The sequence below is a fragment of the Podarcis tiliguerta genome (genome assembly GCF_965153285.1).
Source record: "Podarcis tiliguerta genome assembly, chromosome: 10".
Taxonomy (NCBI): Eukaryota; Metazoa; Chordata; class Lepidosauria; order Squamata; family Lacertidae; genus Podarcis; species Podarcis tiliguerta.
In genome coordinates this window covers 54,440,299-54,460,704 of record NC_139543.1, presented here as the reverse complement: position 1 = coordinate 54,460,704, position 20,406 = coordinate 54,440,299, and the positions used below count along the sequence as shown (strand labels likewise).

Here is a 20,406-nt window from a genome sequence, read left to right as displayed (position 1 = left end):
GGTTACCACACAGGGATCTCCGGACAGCAGGGCAATGCTGGGGACATTGCTTATTTTGTGCTTTTTGGGGGGGCAGGTATATATGAAAATGGCTCACCTGTCACTCAAGCTGATGTTCAGAACCTTTGAGATGCCATCAGAGTTCAAGAGAAGCCGAGCATTCTGGGAGCTGTTCTGAGTCAGGTTGTATAAAGCGTAGCAAGCGGAAGCCGTGGTCTCGTTGGCAATGTCAGAGGTTGGGGCAGCATCTGGAAGCACGGCGACCAAATCTGGCAACACTTCTCTGGCTGGAAGGTGAAACATGATGTGCCCTTAGAATCCTCAAGTTTAAAGCTCTGCAGCTGTCTGCTCAAACGGTATCGAGTAAGTAATATTCAGCATTTTTAATTTGCAAAGCACTTTAGATGGGGTTTTCTTTAAAGATGCTTACTCCACAAAAACTTTTTCATTAGGTTTACCCAGAGGTTAGCTTCTGTTTACCAGTGATCCACTGTGCATCTAGGGCCCCACTCACTAGGATGAGTAGGAGGGCCGCCTGCGATCATCTGAGGACTTTTTAAATGTGTCCCCTCCACGAGAGGTCCTAAGGGTGGCAACATGAGAGCAGGCCTTTTCTGTGGTGGCTCCCCACTTGTGGAATGCTCTCCCCAGAGAGGTTCACTGGCACTGCCATTACATATATTTAGGTGCCAGGTGAAAATGTTCCTCTTGACTGATTAAACAGTCTATGGACTTTAAAATGTGCCAAGGTTATTTGTTCTGGAGTGGGGCACAGCAGAAGTGGTGCCCTTGATTCCCTAGTGTGAACAGGATTTGAATGCCATTATAGAGCTAATGGAAACAACCATCACAGATGAAACAACACAGACTGAACTTCCATTATCATCCCAGATAGAAAACATTAAGATGAATGAAGTCCACACATGCAGCTGTGATTGTTTATTAAGGCAATCCTTTATTATTCCTATTATTAATGGAAGGGGATTTTCATCCATCTCAGCTTTCTTTATATACTTACCATGCATTTAACAGTAATCTGACACTGAAGTAATTTTGGCCAGTCATTGCACATTTATTTACCTATTTCATTCTGCAGCGAGGTGTTGCGAGACAAGTTCCTGAGCAAGGAGACGGCCGTTTTCTTAACACTTGGACAGCTCACATGCAGCATGTTTCGAATACTTGGGAGGCCGTTGGCCTTCTTGACAATGACCTGGGCTACTCCAAATGGCATCTGTCAGAAAACACACACAGCTTCTTCAGGCATAAGCGAAACCACCAGCACGCCCAGTTGTCAGAGATGATGGGAGTTGTAGTCCAACAACATCTGGAGGACACCACGTTGTTCAAACGTATCTACACCATAGACTTAGCAGGTTTACAAACCATTCCCTCTCCCAAGGACAGCTTCTGCTCTATGGTAAGCGACAGGAATTCTCAGCTCCCATATCCAACTATAGTTAACAGGATCTTTTTGGGTGCAGCCATGCCAGCTAAACTGCTCTAAACCAATTATAATTTCATTGCATGCCACTGAGAGACATTAGAGCTAATTCATTTCCAGAGCTAGACACCTAATAGGACGTCCCAGTTCCATTTCAGCCTTTGCAAGATGCTCCCGCAACAATATTGCCACCTGCCCCCTATACACAGCAGATAAGGGAAGGGAATAGCCTGGTCAGAAATAGTGCAGCTGGTCTCAGAAGAAATGTCTTCAGTTGATGCAGCAGCATTGATGGCTGCTGCTCAACTAACATTGGAGAGCAGAGTTAAGTGGCAAAGGCACAGAAGGAGAATGATGCGAGATCCAGCATGGAGCAGTATATCAGACTAGGACAGGGATAGGGAACCTGTGCTGGACTTCAGCTCCATAAGCATTGACCATCTTGGCTGGGGCTGATGGGAGCATCTGGAGGATCACAGATTCTCTGAACAGGGTTATTGTGAGGACAAAAAACATATGCCACCTGAAGCTCCTTTGAAAGAAATATATATATATATAATGCACAGCACAGGGGACAGTGATGGCCTCAGGTTTGTGTGCGTGTCTGTTAGGCAAGGGCCCCCCTTCTCTTCCTTCCTGCAATTGCCGCCCTGTTCTGCCTCTGCTTCTAGTAACAATCCTCCACTGCTGCCTAGGGAGAAAATGGCAGACAAATGAGTTGGTGGCAGCTCTTGTTCCTTCTGCTCCCTCTCTTCCATTGTTCTCTGGTCCTATCCCTCTGGAGGCAGAGAGATGGAGTGGGTGAACAGGTAGCCATGGCAAGAGAGGACCACCACTGGCACCAGGGAGCTCCGGCAATCAGCAGTGGAGCTTCCTGTTGAGATGGGGGCCCAACAATTCCAACCCCTGACTCTGGCCCTGGAAGTTCAGAATCAGATCTCCTTTACTGAACAATGTGAAAAGCATTTCTTCAGATGATATTTACTGGAAGATCAAGGAGGCAAACGTAGTTCTCCCCCAGGTCCTTGTCCAGTGCTGTAACCACTATACCTCACTGGCTCTCTGTATTGAGAGCCAATACAGCAGGAAACTGTAAATCCATCTCATGAGGTCATCAAAAACATATTGAACTACAGGGGAGGGGCTGAAAGGAAAGCAAAATAAAAGGGGGAATCCCCTCTCTTTCTACTTACAGGTCCACTTCCCGCTGTGAGGTTCTGCAAAGCTCCCAGCGATGCTTCCTGGGTAAAGTTCCTTGTGCTTTTTGCTATTAAGGACAGATATATCCTTATCAGGGTGGAATGCCAGAGGGTTTCAACACCTCGGGGGTTGCTCTTTTCCTCAGGGAGCGGCAGGTCCTGCTGCTGCTAAACATGCAGATGCATTAAACAACCAGAAACAAAACAGTTAAAACACCCCCAGTAAGGCTCACCTTTCTGGATCTAACCAAAAGGAGCCCAGCGCTAACAATGGGTTGCCAATCCTAAATCAGTAACCCTGAATCAGAGTGAAAGGCTGTCTGAAAATCCTTGCAGGATGAGGCTCAGATGGAACTAGACGTTAAACTGAACCATTTTGTCTGTGAGTCCATCACAGCATCAGAAAGGACCACAAGGCTGTCTATTTTAATTTCCTCACTGAAAGGTAGGGCTGTCCATTCACCAGCCCCCTCGCTCTGTGCAGCTGAATCAATGAAACACTCCCCCTGATCTGGATGTTGTTGCCTTCAGAGCAGATGCTTCTGGAGAAGCCTGGTCGGAGCACTCTTAAAGGGTTTCAGACGAGGATCTTGCACAGCCCTACTCTACCTGGAAATGGGAACTTCTGCATACAAAACGTGTCCTCTGCACACTAAGCTGCTTGAAGCTCCTTCCCCCAAATAACAGCCCTCTATTACCTGCTTCGCTTTCCTGCTCCTTGAACCAAAGCATCCAATGCTGCTGTCGCTAGTAGGAACATTTCTTCTTTGCATGTAGATATTCTGTGCATAGCTACCAGGGAGTTCGGACTCCAGTTGGTAGGAGAGATTGTGAAGGATGCACACACAGTTCTCAGTGGCCTGGAAGGGAAAACAAACGTGCATTATTCTGGCTGTGTAAATAACTGGATGCAATCGCTAAAGATCTGCAGTGCACTTTTGTAACTTAGATGTCTGGCCTTAGAATTTCAGAACACTGCATTGTTGTCTTGATTTTCTCCAGTGGTAGCCAAGGTGAAAAGCGCCCCAAACATTTAATGTCTCAGGTCAGCTCTGGATGCTGAGTAGGGCAGCCTTCCCTCATCTGGTGACTTCCAGATGTTGCTGCACCACAATCCCCATCAGCCCCAGCCGGCATGGTCAATGGTGAGGGATGATGGGAGTTGTAGGCCATCAACATCTGGCACCACCTTGGTTATTTCTGTCCTAGAGACTCAGAAAATCCCTTCATTTGGAAAGCTTACCTTATCATCTGGCTGGTGGTCTGCGGTGGTGCCTTGGATATAATACACCAGCGATTCAATCAACCCTTCACATTCTCTCATCTTTTTCCTCCCTTCAGGGCCAGCAGAGCTCATGTTTCTACAAAAAGGGAATTAAAATTGGTTACAAGGATGCTGTACAATCAGCTTCAGCTCTATGACAGGTTTCTGTTTCTGTAGCAGAGGGTGCTAGGTCCCTGTGCAGAAGGGCTCCAACTTCAGGTTGCTCCCTAAGAATACACTTAAAAGGCAGGAAAGCAAACTCAGCACTGAAAATGCTCCGGTTTATACAGGAGGAAATCAGCTCTTCAAACAGCCAGCAGGGAACGCCAATGCAGTGCTTTGCTTGCACTGATGATGCAATCTGTAAAGATGAGAGCTGTGTTGTTTACCCTAGATGGGCAGCCTGACCCTGTGCAGACTTAGGCATACCTAAGCTCACTGGAGTCAATGAGCTTAGGCACACCTTCCCAAGAATTGGGTTGTTAAAGTTATAACTCATCCAAACGCTCTTGTGTCTTGGGTGGTTATCCTGATCCAAGCTCCTTTAAAATTTCTAACAGGCTAGAAACAGTAAGAATTTTCCTACCATAAGACATAGGATCTACATGCATGTTTCTAGCAATTTGGTCCATATTTTTGCTTTCCATTATTATGCAAAAGCTATTCACTAGTCAATGTGCAAGTACCACTGGAAGCTGCATAGCAATATTGATGCAACATACAGCAGACAATACAGCAGCCTTCTATTTAAGCACAAAGAAAATACACACAATTTAGGATCCATCTCGATGAAGGAGTCCGTTCTTAGGTTGATTCTAGTTACAATTAAATCCCCCAAAGCTTCCACCATTGGGCAAGGTCACCACATATGCCACAGTGTGCCTTGGAAGCCACATCCCCTCTAGCAAAGCTGTTTATGCCTCCTTGTGACTCTAAAGTACCTAACTGGTGTATAATTGGGGATTTGAACTTATTTCCTGCGTTTCATTAAAGCAAGCACGTATCTAATAGGTATCATGTTATCTGCAAAACGTCCTCTTGAGAATTCAATCCATGTTTATAGGGGAGCAATTCCCTTTAAAGACAACAAAGTGTATTCATCAGTAAATATACATAGGATTGGGCTGAAAATATGAAACTAACAAACTGTTTTCTTCAGCCTCCTGTTGATTGGCTTACCTCTTTACAAATAAAGGTTAAAAAGTGTGTGTGGGGAATCAGAATCTCACATCAGTGAATCCATGAATAAAAGGCAGCAATATACACCACTAAAAGCAAGTTAAAACACTAAAACATAGTTTTTAACAAATGGAAAAGTGTGGTGTAATTACAGATAGCCATAGAGAAAGCCTTGATAAAGGATCAGAGTAGTGTCTTCTGATCTCCTGCCCCAGCAAAAACTGCATTCTGAACCAACTGAAGTTCCTGAGCTCTCCTCTCAGTCAGCCCTAGCCTAGTTACAGTGGTGCTTCAGAAGCTGAAGAGAATTCATTCCGGAAGTCGGTTCAGCTTCCAAAACATTCGGAAACCAAAGCGTGGCTTCTGATTGGCTCCTGCAATCGGGTTCCAAAGAACGTTCGCAAACCGGAACACTCACTTCTGGGTTTGCGGCGTTTGGGAGCCAAAATGTTCAACTCGCAAGGCGTTCAGGATCCAGGGTACAACTGTACTTCCTAACACTCCCTGAGGACTTTTTGTCTCCTCTCTATAAACTTCCAGATCATTATTAGCCCAAAAGCAGCCACCACTGTGCTCTGTTTTACACAGAGATGCCTGCTGGAAAGAACATGTTCTTCCTTTTGCCAGTTTGCAAGCTTTGTTGACAGTAGCATGTTTGCCGTGGCCTTGCTCGTGCACACACACAGAGAGTTTTGTAGGTATGCCAGAGCTAAATAAAACAAAAGTGATAGGGATGGAGTTTTCAGCACGGATGCTTGAAGAGCAGTGCAGTGGGCGGATTTCAAAACAAAGTGAGTAGCTGCAGTTACAGAAGAGAGATATTGACAGTGGCCCTGCTGCTCTGCAACATGTGCATTTCTCTCTCTGGGGGCATGGCTCTGGAAATACAATGGTTCTGCTGATTTTCTGGGTGGTTCAGCTTGAATGGGAAATGCTGAGCCACGAACAGCACATATTGGCTAACATCTGTGACGTCACAAACACACTACCCTCCTCTAATCCCTGGAACAGTGTTATGCCACCTTTTTTTTTAACAAGGCAGATGGTACCACCTGGTGATGTGGGGATATGTGAGACATAGGGCTGAAAAGGAGGAGTTTGACTTACTGGTATGTATATCTATCACACATGTTTCAAAACTGGACTTGTGCTATTGTGAACAAGCCGCTACGTGCTTTTTTAGTAGCTTACATTTGTTACCCAACTCAGCAGCTGGAAGATGGCATACAACTCCCAGCCTCTCCTGGTACTTTTGTTTTTGCTTTTTTGGCTACAGAACAAAGATGTTGAGATCTGAGCATGAGAGAAAGAGCAGGACTTGCTTTGTGTAAATCGGCTTGTTTAACAGCTGAGGCAGAACATTTTAAGGAGGTAAGCCTTAACAAAAAAATTTAAACCCCTCCAATTTGAATGAATATTTCATGCCAAAGAGAAGATCAGATTCTTCAGTGTTTATAGTGTAACAGAAAGCCTTGTGTTGGACACAATGCCAGTTATGCAGTAATTATCACAAACACTACAACAAAGGCAAAATGTCAAATGTCTATCTAGTCCTTTGAATGTCTAAGGAAATAAGTTTACTTTGCTTCCCAAATTTATTCCACAGTTGGAAAGTGAAGCAAGCTCAACAATAAAAAACTGCACTCAGACCATGTGGTGGGCCAGACTATATTTTGAAAAAAATAATGAACGAATTCCTATGCCCAACAAATAACCCAGAGATGCATTTTAAATAAAAGGACACATTCTACTCATGTAAAAACACGCTGATTCCCAGATTGTCCGTGGGCCAGATTGAGAAGGCGATTGGGCTGCAGGTTGCCTACCCCTGGGATAAACATATTGATGTACCTTGAGAGGAGCAGTATATAATTAAGAAACTGGTATTTGTTGTGCCATTCACAAACTTCGCTCCAAAATCAGTTGTAGGAAATGAGGAAATGATAACTGTGTACACAGAGAGGCGTGTTCCTGCAAATCAGGTACTGGGCCTCTATAACAGCAGCTGTGTTGATAGCTGAGGGAGAAACACAAACACACACACAAACACACACACACACACACAGGCATTGTGTCCTGGGTAGGCAAGGCGAGTGAAATCAAAAGGGACATGCTTGTTGCCTAACGATCTAACAAAATTGGTTTTACTATTTAATGAGCTTGTCGAAGACTTACACAAATTCTGCCTACAATAAACTGCGTGTATGGCTGCATTCACATGGCAATTTGTTCTGTTTCCCTAACTGTTACTTTCCGTATTATATTTGAGTCTTCACACGATGTAAAACCTACTTCTGGAAATATGGTGGAAGTCTTGCACTCATTTCTGTGTTAACTGTTCTCCAGAAATTTGCTTGCAACTCCATTAACCAAGAAAGTTGTGGGTGTGAACTGATGGGATTAGGGGTGGTATACAGGCAACCTGTTCTTTCCTGCCATTTTAATGGGCAAATCATGGAGGAACAGGAGCATGCATGCGCAGAAAGGGTGGGGGAGCAGTGACATTGCCCAATGACTTCTGCTGTTGTGCTACACCAGGCCCACTAGTGTGGGAGCTTGCACTTCTATATTTGCCCCTACACTAATATCTGCAATTCCCATTGGAAAGACAGTATGTGATATGGCACAGTGTCACTCTCACTCAGACATTTCATAGGTTTGAATTTCGCCATATAGATCCACCACTGGTCAAAGCATTGGCAAAACAGTGTAAAAGAAGAACTTCAAAATCTTCTGTCATCTTATCTTAACAGCAAGAGCATCCTACCCTCGTTGAAAATTACTACAATTTTGTTTTTGCTGGAAAAGCAGGTAAATAATTTAGCCCAGCTGTTATCTCTGCAAGTCTAAAACCTTTATTAAGAGCAGCTCAGGTGTGTTATGCATAATGTACCATTACATCAACAAGATAGTCTTCTTTATGCAATATAGGCTGCAGGCTATAGGTTTAAAAAAACACCTGAGCAGCAAGTGTATCAGCTATTACAAAAGGAAGAACTAATTAGGGATTTGTAATCTGGCAGATGTACAAGTAGTTAGGTAAATTGTTTGTTAGCAGGTTTCCCTGTGTGCTCTGTCACCAGCTTTTGCAGATCTCTTTTAAGATACACACCGCAACATACATAACTTCACAAAGTAGAAAGGCTCTGGGAATGTTAATTTGGCATTAAAAAAGGATATTTTTAGTGCTCCAGAAGCCTGCAGCTCCGCATATGCTTAGTGCATAAGCAAGGAAATAGAGAACATTTTCAGGGAAAACACAACTGCCCTCCCTACAAGGCAATGCAACAAACCCGTGCCCATATTTTAAAATCTTAGTTGGTGGCAGCAGGCAAATGGTAGCTTAGATAGCATCCCTTTAAGCCAGGAATAGGGAACCTTTATGTTGCTCAGCTATACCTCCCATCAACCCCAAGACAGCCAATTGTCAAGGCTGATGGGAGCTGTAGTCCATATGGAGGGCCAAGCACCCTCCATATTCCTGCCTTATGTTTTCATCTCTGCAATAGCAAAACATCAGGAGAAGCCAGGAAGGGATTTCCCCGTTGTAGGACATGCTGCCCTGGGAAGATCTTTTGAACCTGAGCTGAGCTATATCCAGGCAGCAGTGCTTTCGAGGGTCCTGGGATAAGGGAAATGGTAGTTAGTTGCCTGCTTTGTGAAGTTTAAGAGGCAGGTGTAGGAAAGATCTTTTTTAAAACAGGCAGGGTTCAGAACTGTCAAGGTTACAGCTTAATTCCGTACAACACAGTAATTAGAATGCCAGCTTTTATGACACTGAAATTCACCCATTGTGAAATAAAGCATATATCTGTTTTATTACAGTTTACTAAAGTGAAGAGCCTATGCTCTCTCTCCCCCCCCCCCCCAGTTAATTATTCTTTGCAGAATTACATCAGTGGCCTTGTAGCACTCCCACAGCCAGGCGAACGTAACTGAATCCGTTCATCTACGACTGTGTGCAATAGAAAACACTGTCTGCTTCCTTGTGCAACCAAGGATCAAGGACCTGAGAAACAACAACAACCTTTTCCATGAAAATCCCACTCTCCGATGACTGGACATCCTGATGGCTGGCCTCTGTACCCACCCACAATTTTTGCTAGATTATCCAAAGTGCTCCCAAAGCTTTTCCTGGCAGGAAATGCAGACCCTTGCCTTTTCCTTGAGGAAAAATAGAAACGTGGAGTCAACATTCTGTGCCCGCATGTTGAACCTTTGACAGCACAAACCAGGCTAAGCCCAGCCTAATGTTAAGAGTAGTGGATTCCATAGTGATCAAATTGCAAGGAAGTGCTGAAAGGGAAATCAAAGGCAGGAGGGAGGAAATTTAGGCCCAGGAGTGTGACACTCCAGAAGCTGGACTCCAGCTCCCATCAGCCCCAGAAAGCACAGTTAATGTCCAGGGATGATGAGTGTTGTAGTCCAATACGTAGAGGGACACATGTGTCACACTTCCAAGTTTTAACAATTTTTTTAAAAAAAACTACAAGTCTGAAAATATAAGGTAGCAAACAGCAGGATCCACTCCCTTGAAGGGATATCCAGCCATTTTACACACTTTTAAAAACCTTATTTATTCTAAAAACGTTTTAAACGAGCAAAACTTCTTTCCAGAATCTCCTGTGATGACCCCCCTTTTCTTTGCAACCCAACAGAATATCCTCCTTCTGTCAGAGCTTTCTGTTATTCCTCTGCAAAGAATTTGAGTTACTTTAGCACAACACAGTGTGTACGAAGCCTTGACTATAATCAATATTAAAAGTTATCAGGTTTTAGATACTTTGGGAGAATGAATGAGACCAAATACTGCCTACATGTGTTCTTCTTGTTTGTTACTTCTTAGTAAAATTGGGTTACTTTTTAGGCTTTCTGCTGTGCTGCTTTTGTTCGATGAGTGTTTGGCTGAAACTGTTGCAGAGCAGCTCTTGATGGCTGAAGACAACGATGCTTCCTGCCAGCGAACATGTTTGCCTGCATCATCTCCATTTGTGGTGACCTTGGTTGCCTGGGCATAAGATCCCTTAAACAACCACCAAGGGGTGTCCAATAGCCTTCAGGGACCTGGCCCAGGATGAAAAACCAGGCTGCTATCCAATCCTCTATGAATTCTAGAGTGCTTTGTGGGGAAACCTCCAGATTGTCTAAGAGGGCAAAAAAATAGGAACAGTTTCACCAAATAAACGAAGAATTAAATTACTATGGTTTGAATAAAAACACAAGACATCATAGGAAGCTGCCCAGACCAAGTTGGACAACATTGGTCCATCTATCTCAGTATCGTCTACATTGACTAGCAGTGGCTCTTGAGTTCAGGACATCTTGAGTCTTGCCTGGATACTGTGAACCTGGGACTTTCTGCCCCCTGAACGACAGGCCCTTTCCCTGCACCCAGCTTACCTCAGGCATCCTGTAGCATTGTAGAAGATATCTGGGTCAGGCACAATGCTTGATTTCGTATAATCTCTATCTGGCCAGCCCGAGTAAGGGATGAGAACAGTCTCCGTCAATGGCTGCAGGGCTTCTCGGATCAGCAAGATCTTCAGCTGGTCATTGGAGGAGAGATTCCATAGCAAACCTACAAAAAGCATAGGGAACAAGAAAACAACATTGGCTCTCACAGGACTTCATCTGGTAGTGACAGGCATTTCCCCGGCTCTTTGATAAAACTAAGCCAAGCTCCAATTGCATGAAGAGCTTCTTTGACAATCTGGTCATGGGTCTACCAGGTTGTCAAAACCTTTTGAAAGCAACCTGGTACTTTCATTGTGTTGGGTGTCAAGGAGAAAAGGAAACCTGGGTCTGATCTGGAGATCTGCACCTATTAAAAAATGTGACTGCAAGAGATTTGACATCTGTGCTTTCTGTTTTGTTTTGTTTTGTTTTGTTGGGAAATAGATTTTGCAAGTATCATCTGGCAATATATCACACGCACAGTGGCTCCCCTCTACAAAGAGAACTATTGTTTGTTCAGTTAACTGCTCTAGATTTCAAAACACATCTCCTAAAGTCTTAGCTCAAGGCAGATGGCATTTCAATCTCAGCACCAAACTTCTCCTCTGACCCTTGGCTCAAGGATAATCGCCCTTTTGTAACATGCAGATACAGTAATTGCATTGTCATCTCAGTGGGGGAGGTGGAATAGCAGTATGCACAACTTTGGCATTATTGCCACACCTGTGCATGTTATGACAGCAGAAGCTAAGAAACAAGGTAAATAAACCCCACTGAAGGTAGTGTAATGGCCAATGTGTTGGGGTGGATAGAATTTTGGGGCTGGACATGAGAGAAAAAGATTCAAATTGTGGATTAATCATACATCTCAGTGGTTGATTGAGCAACTCACTATTTGTTAGACTAAAATAGGACTGATATAAACTGATATAAACATGAATGCCTCCCATTCCGTTATCTGCCATGTCCAGCAGTTATTTCACAGGAAACCTATCAGAAAATAAATATGGGAACCTTGAATGAGCTAAGCACAGTAAAATAATTTGCATACTTGAGAAGTATTATAGTTTAGGAGCCAAGAAAGGTAAAGAAAGAGTTGGGAACATGTGGCACTCCAGATGTTGGACTACAACTCTCATCATCCCCGACCACTGGACATGGTAGCTAGGAAGTTGGGAGTCCAACAACATTTGGAAGGTTCAAAGGTTTCTCACCCCTGACTTAAAAGCAAAAACCAGGAACTAGTGCAGTGCAATGGTTAAGTGAGTGAGTTGTGAATCAGAAAGACCTCGGTTAAATCTCACTTTCACAACTAGATAGCCTCAGTAGTTTTGCCAACTTTTCAGTGTGCCACTGCAAACTCTGGCATGATACGTAGGAAGCAGCAGCTGAAGCTCTTTAAAGTGTGGAGGTACCTAGTGGCTTCACTGGCTAATTCTTGCACATCGCGGCTGCTGTCTAAAGCCCCGACGTAGGGAGAGATTAAAAAGTTGGCAGCTCTATTCAGATAGCAGGGGTGGGGGATCTAGGGCTTTCGATATGTTGTTGGACTATAACTCCCATCATTCCTGACCATGGTGGCTGGGGCTGATGGGAGCTGGAGTCTAACAATGGATTTCCCCATCCCTGTCCTAAACCACTGTTAAGTGCTAAGTTCTTGTGTATTATTATCTGCATTGCCTGATGTGGAGAACAGTGGGATGGATCAAAATTGCAAAAAGAAGTTGGAAAGATGGATGAACTAGCTTAATTAACTGTACTCTGATGGGCACGTGAGTTAAAGGAAATCTTGCAGAGAGAGGTACTTGCAGAACCAGGTCGTTGGGACGTAGCTGCACCGCATGCATGTGACTTCCATACCCCTTGGGACTTTCCATGGTAAGAGACTTAGAACAGGATGGGTGGGGCTGCCTTTCCTATGCATGTTTTATTTCACGACAGGTCTGTCTGTCTGTGCTATAATCCTCCTTGCAGAAGGAATGTTCTTCCATTTCTCAGATGTATGCAGTATGAGACAAGATCAAGAGGTTAGACACTCCCTGAAGGCTTGGCTGGCTCCCCTTCAAAAGCTTGTTTTGGCTGCCTCGGCTTTGCCTCTCTCCGTCGCTACCGAGATTACCCCATAATAAAGAAAGCTTTGGTTCCTATCAGCCCTGGCACTCACTCGCTCCTAGCTCCTCTTCCAAGTGCCTTTCAACCCCTGCAAAGCATTTGCTGCTGATGGAATGGGAAATGAAGCCAGTTTCTTGGAGCTACAGCTTCATGGCTTTCTGTATGACCTTGAGAAAGGAGCTTTAGTAGTCCTGGCAGCTAAGCGATGGAAGAGAAAGCAACTTCCACGTACTGTATACATTTGAGAATTTCCCTTGGACTCATGAAGCCACGTTTGTGCACATGAAACAGTGTTTAAGAAAACAAAAACAAAATTCTATTGCTTAGAATGTGCACCAGCATCTGATCTGAATACTAAAACCATGCAGATTTGCATAAATTAAACCATGCAGATGTGCATAAGTTCCCCATTTTGTATAATTTATTCTGCTTTTTCTTGTGCAACAGGGAAAGGGATTACAGAGGACAATGGACACCCTTCTCCTTTACCACGGCACATCCCTCTCTGCCAGCCCTACTCCTTGGCTACTGATTAGAGTGACAAAGCACACATTATTATTAACAACTATGAAATGTATTACCTGCCCTTCACCAGCAGGGTGAAATACTCCTTAGCATGTTCAGGATTGCAGCCTTAAAGGCCTTTGAATTGTGGCAATGCTCCTTGCATAGCTCAGTTTCTAGAGCATGAGACTCTTAATCTTAGGGCTGTGAGTTCAAGCCCCACACTGGGCAAAAGATTCCTGCACTGCAGGGGGCTGGACTAGATGACCCTCGTGGTCCCTTCCAATGCTACAGTTTCATGAGCCACTGTTTACATGTGTTTTCATGTTCAATGGTTGAGCCAATAGGAGGGAACCTTTTCCCTCCCTGGCAGCAGACGAATGCTGGAAAGACAAAGCCAATGCATGCAAGAGGATTTCACCTTAGTTTACTTTTGCTTAGTGGGACAAAACAAGAGTTGGGCTGACTAAACAACTCTTGATAAGATTGGAGGTTAGATGGCTTTCAAGGGGGATTAGGCAAATTCATGGAAGGTAAGGTTTGCACATCCGGCAGCGCCAAAAGCATGGCTTGGCGCATGGCTTAGTATGAACGTGCTTATTGCCAAAGAGGATATCACACCTAGTGTTTCATGTTGCATTGTGCTTTTACTGTTTTTTGTTGGGAGATGCCTAGAGTGGCTGGGGCAACCCAGTCTGATGCGTGGCATCATCACCATCAGCATCACCATCAGGGCAGCACTGCAGCTAAGTCAAGGTTCGGCATAGGGTTTTGTGCAGTTATGGTTCATGTTTCTTCTCCTTAACCACAATCTGTAGCTAAGGTTCGCCTTATGGTTACAGGTCACAGTTAAGGAGACGTATCTCAGGTTCAGATTACAGTACATGCCAAGACAAACCCTTTGCTTAGTTGCCCTCTGGCTTTGACCTGAAAAGCCCAGGGAGGAGTGAAACATATGCAAGTTCCTCTCTGGCAGCCAGCATCTTCATGCGGCCACGGACAGCCACTCTGGCTTGCCGTGACATGCAAAACAGGCCACGGGCCATTAGGCATGCTGGCTATATGGAGTGGCAAGCTGCCAGGCGTTGGAAACAGGCGCAACAGAGGGATGTTGCCTTTAAGCCCTTCCTTGTAGGCTTCCCGGTAGTATCTGGTTGGCCACTGTAGGAAACTAGATCCTTGACTAAGCAGGTCTTTTGGCTGTTCCAGCAGGACTTTTCTAATATTTTATCCTTGTGGCTTTTAACAATAGGACTTTTGTTATCTCTGACAGGTGGAGCTCACAGCTCCGGGAAGGAAAGAGCAATACAACCTTGAGATTAAAGCAAACCTTGCACCTGGAAAGATCTAAGACGCCTCACTACTTAAAAATGAAGTCTAGCTACGAAAAGCAGACCTTATCCCTCCCCACCATCACACAGGGAATTTCTGCTGACATCTGCAAGACATCCTGCAGGTTTTTCATGCTGGCTTCTCAAAAAAACAAACCTCCAAAAAACCACCAAGAAAGAGGCACCCATCCTCCCACCAGAGATTTCGACAACTCCTACCAGAGCTATATCAGGTGCTGCCCGACTCCACAAACATTCCTGAGCGGTGACATGCTAGCTACAAAATCAGCAGAGGTGCTACCAGAGGTTAACATTATCAACTTCTCTGAAGACTCTTCACCCCCGCCCCTTCCGCAGCCCCAACAGCCTAATTTGTGGTGATTAATCTGGAGAGGGGCTGTCAGCATTTCAGAGAGTGGGAAATTCTGGCTTGCTGTTCCTTTCCCAAGCCTTTCCACTCTCTGTTATCATGTGCAATGCCGTTACATTATTACACAGTAACAGGCCTCTATTTAATTGTCTGCAATTGATGGGTTAAGAACATCAGGCCTTTGCTCATGCAGTAATTCCTGAATCAGCTTAAGAACAAGAAATTCACAGCTTCCTGGAACACTGGAAGTTATTCCACAAGTTGGGATAAATGAAGGCAAAGTTGTCCCCTTTCCAACATTTTGCCCCAATCTCAGGAACAATCCCTTAGAAAACTGTAACATGCACAATATTGTAATCCCATAGTATTTTTCACCTAATTGCCTCTCTTTAAATATAATCAGCAGAATTGAGTGGTGGAGCTACATTTCGCCCTGACATGCTGGCTTTCTAAGTTAAGGGAGTCCCCACTCCTGAAGAACACACAAAATGTGCACCCCCACCTGCAGACTGAAGTGGCCAGCTTTGGTTTACTGTGATGGAGTGAACATTCAGGCTCCTGGAGAGGAGTACAGTGGTGCCTCACAAGACGAAAAGAATCTGTTCCGCGAGTCTTTTCGTCTTGCGGTTTTTTCGTCTTGCGAAGCAAGCCCATTAGCGGATTAGCGCTATTGGCAGTTTAAGGGCTATTAACGGCTTTTTAAGGCTTAAGGGATTAGCGATTTAGCTGCTAAAAGGCTCTTAGCAGCTTAGCGCTTCAGAAAAAGGGGTTGGGGAGTGAAAAAAACCCTCAAAAATTTTCGTCAATTTTCGTCTTGCGAAGCAAGCCCATAGGGAAATTCGTCTTGCGAAGCGCCTCTGAAAACGGAAAACCCTTTTGTCTTGCGGGTTTTCCGTCTTGCGAGGCATTCGTCCTGCGGGGCACCACTGTATCATACACATATCCTCCCTTATGTTTTTTTAGTCTTGCCATGCACTGAGCAAACCCAAGATTAAATGTAGTGTGTCATGCAAAGCCAGACTCTTGGTTAACCTTTCTCTTCACCAACCATGAGCTGCAGCTAATCCTAACCCCTTTTGGAAGCTTGTGCAGTCCTGGGGAACCACAGTCTGGCTTACCGTGATGTGCAGCTGATTTACTTACAGGTTGGGGATGATGCTCCCACATGCATATAAAAATACTAGGAACCCCCTCCCCCAAAACTAAGCATAGCATTACATTTAGACCTTGGATGTCTCTAACAATCAAGAGCATTTGTTAACAAAAGGTCTGTGCACTTTGAAGGTGGCACTCCAATGCATCAGCGCTGTTTAATTACCTGTAATTTGCTTTTTAGTCTCCACATCTCTGGTTTGCCGTAACAATCTCAGCAGGGTCGTGATCCCTTTCTGCTCTGACACTTCCAGCTTATTGTCATTGTCTTCAAAGACCAGGTTTCTCAAAGCGCCACATGCTGCCCTCTGCACATCCTCATTTGGCACACTCAGAAGATCTAGTAGCTTGGGAATCCCACCTAGCAAGTAAACCTGTTGAGGAGAAAGAGGAAGGTGTGTAAGCAAAGAAAAACATTAAGAAAAGATAGCAGCTGCAGAGCATGCTAAGGAGTCTAATACTTGGAAGTCAATAGGTGGGGCTGGAGTTAAGCCAGGATAATTGCTTTTTGACATGATAAAACAAAGCCAATCTCCCCAAACAGGGAGTGTGTGCAGTTTAGCTTAGAAAACACTGGGGACATAAATAAGGAAGAACTTATCACCTTCCAGTTCTTAATGCTCTCATGAGATACAGTTGCTACCTGATGCACATGGACTAGCTATTAAAAATACCATCCGAAGTTCCAACAACTAGAATAATACTTTCTTCCTTAGTATTTTCAGTATCTTTATACTGCAAATATTGTGCTGTAAATCTGCACCTTCATACTACTGGTAACAAAAATATCTCCTGTACCGTTTTAGATCTGCCTTTCCACAATCTAATTCAGATGACCATTGAACACACTGGGTCCTTAGTGGTTTATTTGAGGGGTCTTCCTTATGCACCCCACTTTTTTGTACTTCTGCAAACACTTAGGTTTCCCAAAGTATGATTCTTGTGCATGGGTGGTTCTGTTTTGGCCGCATAACCAATAGCTCTCACAGCTTGAACGTCAGATATAGAAGGAATGATTGTTATTGCCCATCTTTCTCCCTCCCGCCGCATTCTCCCTCTACTGCCTCTTGTGTATCTGGCTCATCTCTGCTTCCTGGCATATCATAGAATCATAGAGTTGGAAGAGACCACAAGGGTCATCGAGTCCAACCCCCTGCCAAGCAGGAAACACCATCAGAGCACTCCTGACATATGGTTGTCAAGCCTCTGCTTAAAGACGTCCAAAGAAGGAGACTCCACCACACTCCTTGGCAGCAAATTCCACTGTTGAACATATCTCTTTATGGTTTTCTGCATGCGTGGTATTGTACTGTAAGGAACTTTGGCTGACATTGGAGGTAATGGCTACTGGGCACAGCAGAGGTCAGTTAGGGAGCAGAGTTCCTTTACTCTACTGTTCAACATAATAAAGATGCTTCTTAGATAATTTAATCTTATAAGTCACAAGTTGTCCCTCGGAAAGGGGTGTGCATTTTGATCTGGGCACATGGCATCTGCATGCATTTTTAAAAGCACATGTGAATGTGCACATTCAAACCTGTTTTACAAAAACAACTAGGGGCGGGGAGGTTTGCTTTCTTTATCAGGGTGATTTATAGTGTTTTGTACTTTTTCCAGTGAAACTCAGATTTATTCCATCATAATTTATCAAAATTATTTATGTGATGAAAAAGGGAAGAGAAAATGATCCGGAGGCGGAAGTCGACACTTGGTCAAGCAGCATATCAAAATGGAATTTTTATACGTGTAAATGGCTTAAAAGCTTATCTGGGCATTAAGTGATATATAAACAAATAATCAACCCAAGGTAAGTTTAAATAGGATTGGATAAAGGCATTTAGTGGGTGGGAATGTGGGACAGGACATTTACTGTGGCAGCCCCCTGTTATGAAACTGCCTCTCGAGGGAGGCCAGACTGGCTCCATCCCTGATGGAGTGGGGAAAATAAAAACATTCTGCTTGGCTTTTGATGCTTTTAAATCTGGGATGGAAGATTTTAAACTCTTGCTCTGGGGCTTTTCATGCTCAGTGTTAATTGCTATGGTTTAAACGGGTTTTGTGGCATTTTTCTTTTCTTGTCAACCACCCTGGGGGGCCCCTGTTAGGGCTGAAAAGCAGCATGAAAATGCTTTTGCAAATGAAGTCATACAGAATAGAGGTGAATAGTGTAGGTCTTTTAATTTCATTAGGTCCATTCTGTGTAAAGCTTCTAACAACCCCATGTTTATTAGCTATGAGGCTATTGAATACTTTGGCTAAAATGACACCTCTGAGTTTAGCAGGAACATGCATGGCACTGGAAGGGAGATGAGAAGTAAATAGGGAAAGGGCGAGACCTTCACAATTTACTTATCACTTTCCAGTGGTATCTGGCTGGCCAAAGACTGCTGTCTATGGCCCTGGGGTGTGATGTTATCTTTATGAAGGCCTTTGATGTTTTTAGGTAGGAGCAGGCTTGGCAGCAGCTTCTTCTCAGGCCAGTCAGTCTGAATGCAGAAGGCTACAGAATCATTCCATCCTATCTCCTAAGGATTAGACCAAATTTTCCCAACCTGGTGCCCTCCAAACGTTGGGCTACAACTCCCATCATCCACAATCATTGGTCATGCTGGCTAGGAATGGTGGGAGATGCAATTCAACAACATTTAAAGTGGGGTGGGAAAGCCCTTTTCAGTCCGAGGGTCAAATTCTGGGCAGCCTTATGCCTAGAAGTTGGCGGCGAGAAGCCCCAGGGGCAAAAGTAGACAGAGCAATGGGTGCCATTTTTGATCTTTGTATAATAGGCCTGCTGAAGGCATGTGAAATTTAAATGTATCAGCAGAAGCTGGAACTGAGCACTGAATCCCTCCCTGCTGGAGGAGCACACTGAGACTCCGAGTTTGGAAAATGAGGACAGCTCAGTTTATTGAAGGAAATGCATGCTTGACTGGTAGATAGAAGCAGGATCTTTTCTAAGGTGGAGTTTCAAAGACCCATTCTTGCATGTTCTCAGCAGGAGACATACAAATATGAAGTAGGAAATGAGGTCAATAACCTTGAAATGTTTTGAGGTTTCTCTCTGTCTATTCACTTTCTCCCCAGGCAGACCCACCAGTCTTCAAGACAAGCTGAGCTGCATTCCAACTCTAGTTTTTACACAAACTTGCACACCCCTTCATCCAGGCAAACCAGAAGCAAGATCATAGTTCAAGGACACATCCGGGCAAAAAACCTGAAGGAAGCTGTGAAGCAGGGACAGTGAGGGGGTGTGGCTTGGGAAGACAGGGGTGTGGCAGAGGAGGAACTATAGTCTAGAGAGAGTTCAGAGGGCCAGATGCAGAGAGGCATTTGGTCTCTGAACAGACATTTCCCCACTCCTGGATCAGATAAATGGGTGAAACCTCTTCAAATAAACATCTGCATGGATACATTTCCCTGCAGTGCTGGCATAGTGACATCAATATAATGTAACATTGACGGTGCGCTTGGTACATTGGGTGGTATACCCCTATCTATAGGCGAGATTGGTGAAATTGTAAGGGCTCTAACTCCAGAGAAATTTGTCAAACGACACATTCAGTTTTGTAGCTTCTTCTGAATCAAATGGTTTATAGTGAAGTAACTTGTTTATTCTTTTAGTTCAAAGTTATATAATGCAATGGTTTCTCTGGTGAACAAACCTCTCTTTGTGGAGACAGAAGTGCACGTACAAAAACATGGAAATGTTACATAATCCTTAGCAGCGATGAGGAGCTTTGTGGTAGAATGAAGAATTTAGCTGGCAGGTGCTGAGAACACGCAGAAGTGAAACTCAACAAAAGCTCCTGTTACCCTCATGCTTTGGCATGGAACCATGAGCACCACCTCTTGCTTTCAGTCATTTCCACACACTTTCCTACAAATGCTTTGCTTACCCGTTTCCAAGCCTTTAAAAATACCCTTATTTTTGGTGGAATGAGTTGCAGACAAGACTGTTTGCTTCTAGACTATTACAGTCTTTTGTGGAAGGGATTCCTTCACGGACCAGAATGAGAGGGTCTGTTGCACCAGAATGTTTAGACTGATTAAACCATGTGAAACCTCCACATACCAAAACTGGAGGTTTGCAGAGTTAGTCAATTTAAACACTCCGGTGCAACAAATCCATTTAGAAATACAAAGACAGACTTTCTGTGGTTAGGAAGTGATGGGGAAATGCATTTGAAAGGGTTCAATTATGCGACTGACTTCAATTATGAAGATAAATTCAGTAAAACAGAACAGGAGTAGCTGCATAGTGCTCTCCAGGTGTTCATGAACTCCAACGCTCTCCAGTCCCCGCCAGCATGGCCAAACAGGAGCTGCAGTCAGTAACTGGAGGGAGCCACTGGCTACACTTGAAACAAGAAACCAGTGCCTATTTTATTCTATCATGGTTC

At 44.2% G+C, this 20,406-nt stretch overlaps 1 protein-coding gene across 2 annotated transcripts in view; it reads right to left on the bottom strand.

Moving 5' to 3' along the window:
• The window catches only part of PKP2 (plakophilin 2), a 51,259-nt gene that overhangs the window by 3,097 nt on the left and 27,756 nt on the right, over nt 1–20,406 (bottom strand). The window contains exons 5-11 of one of the 2 annotated variants that reach the window (XM_083401463.1): nt 16,176–16,383; nt 10,487–10,664; nt 3,887–4,004; nt 3,342–3,503; nt 2,638–2,811; nt 1,081–1,234; nt 98–287 (exon numbers count right to left, since the gene is read on the bottom strand). In XM_083401463.1, coding sequence (XP_083257589.1) covers nt 98–287; nt 1,081–1,234; nt 2,638–2,811; nt 3,342–3,503; nt 3,887–4,004; nt 10,487–10,664; nt 16,176–16,383 — 1,184 coding nt within the window. The remainder of the gene's footprint in view (nt 1–97; nt 288–1,080; nt 1,235–2,637; nt 2,812–3,341; nt 3,504–3,886; nt 4,005–10,486; nt 10,665–16,175; nt 16,384–20,406) is intronic. The other variant, XM_083401464.1, reaches the window with a different exon arrangement.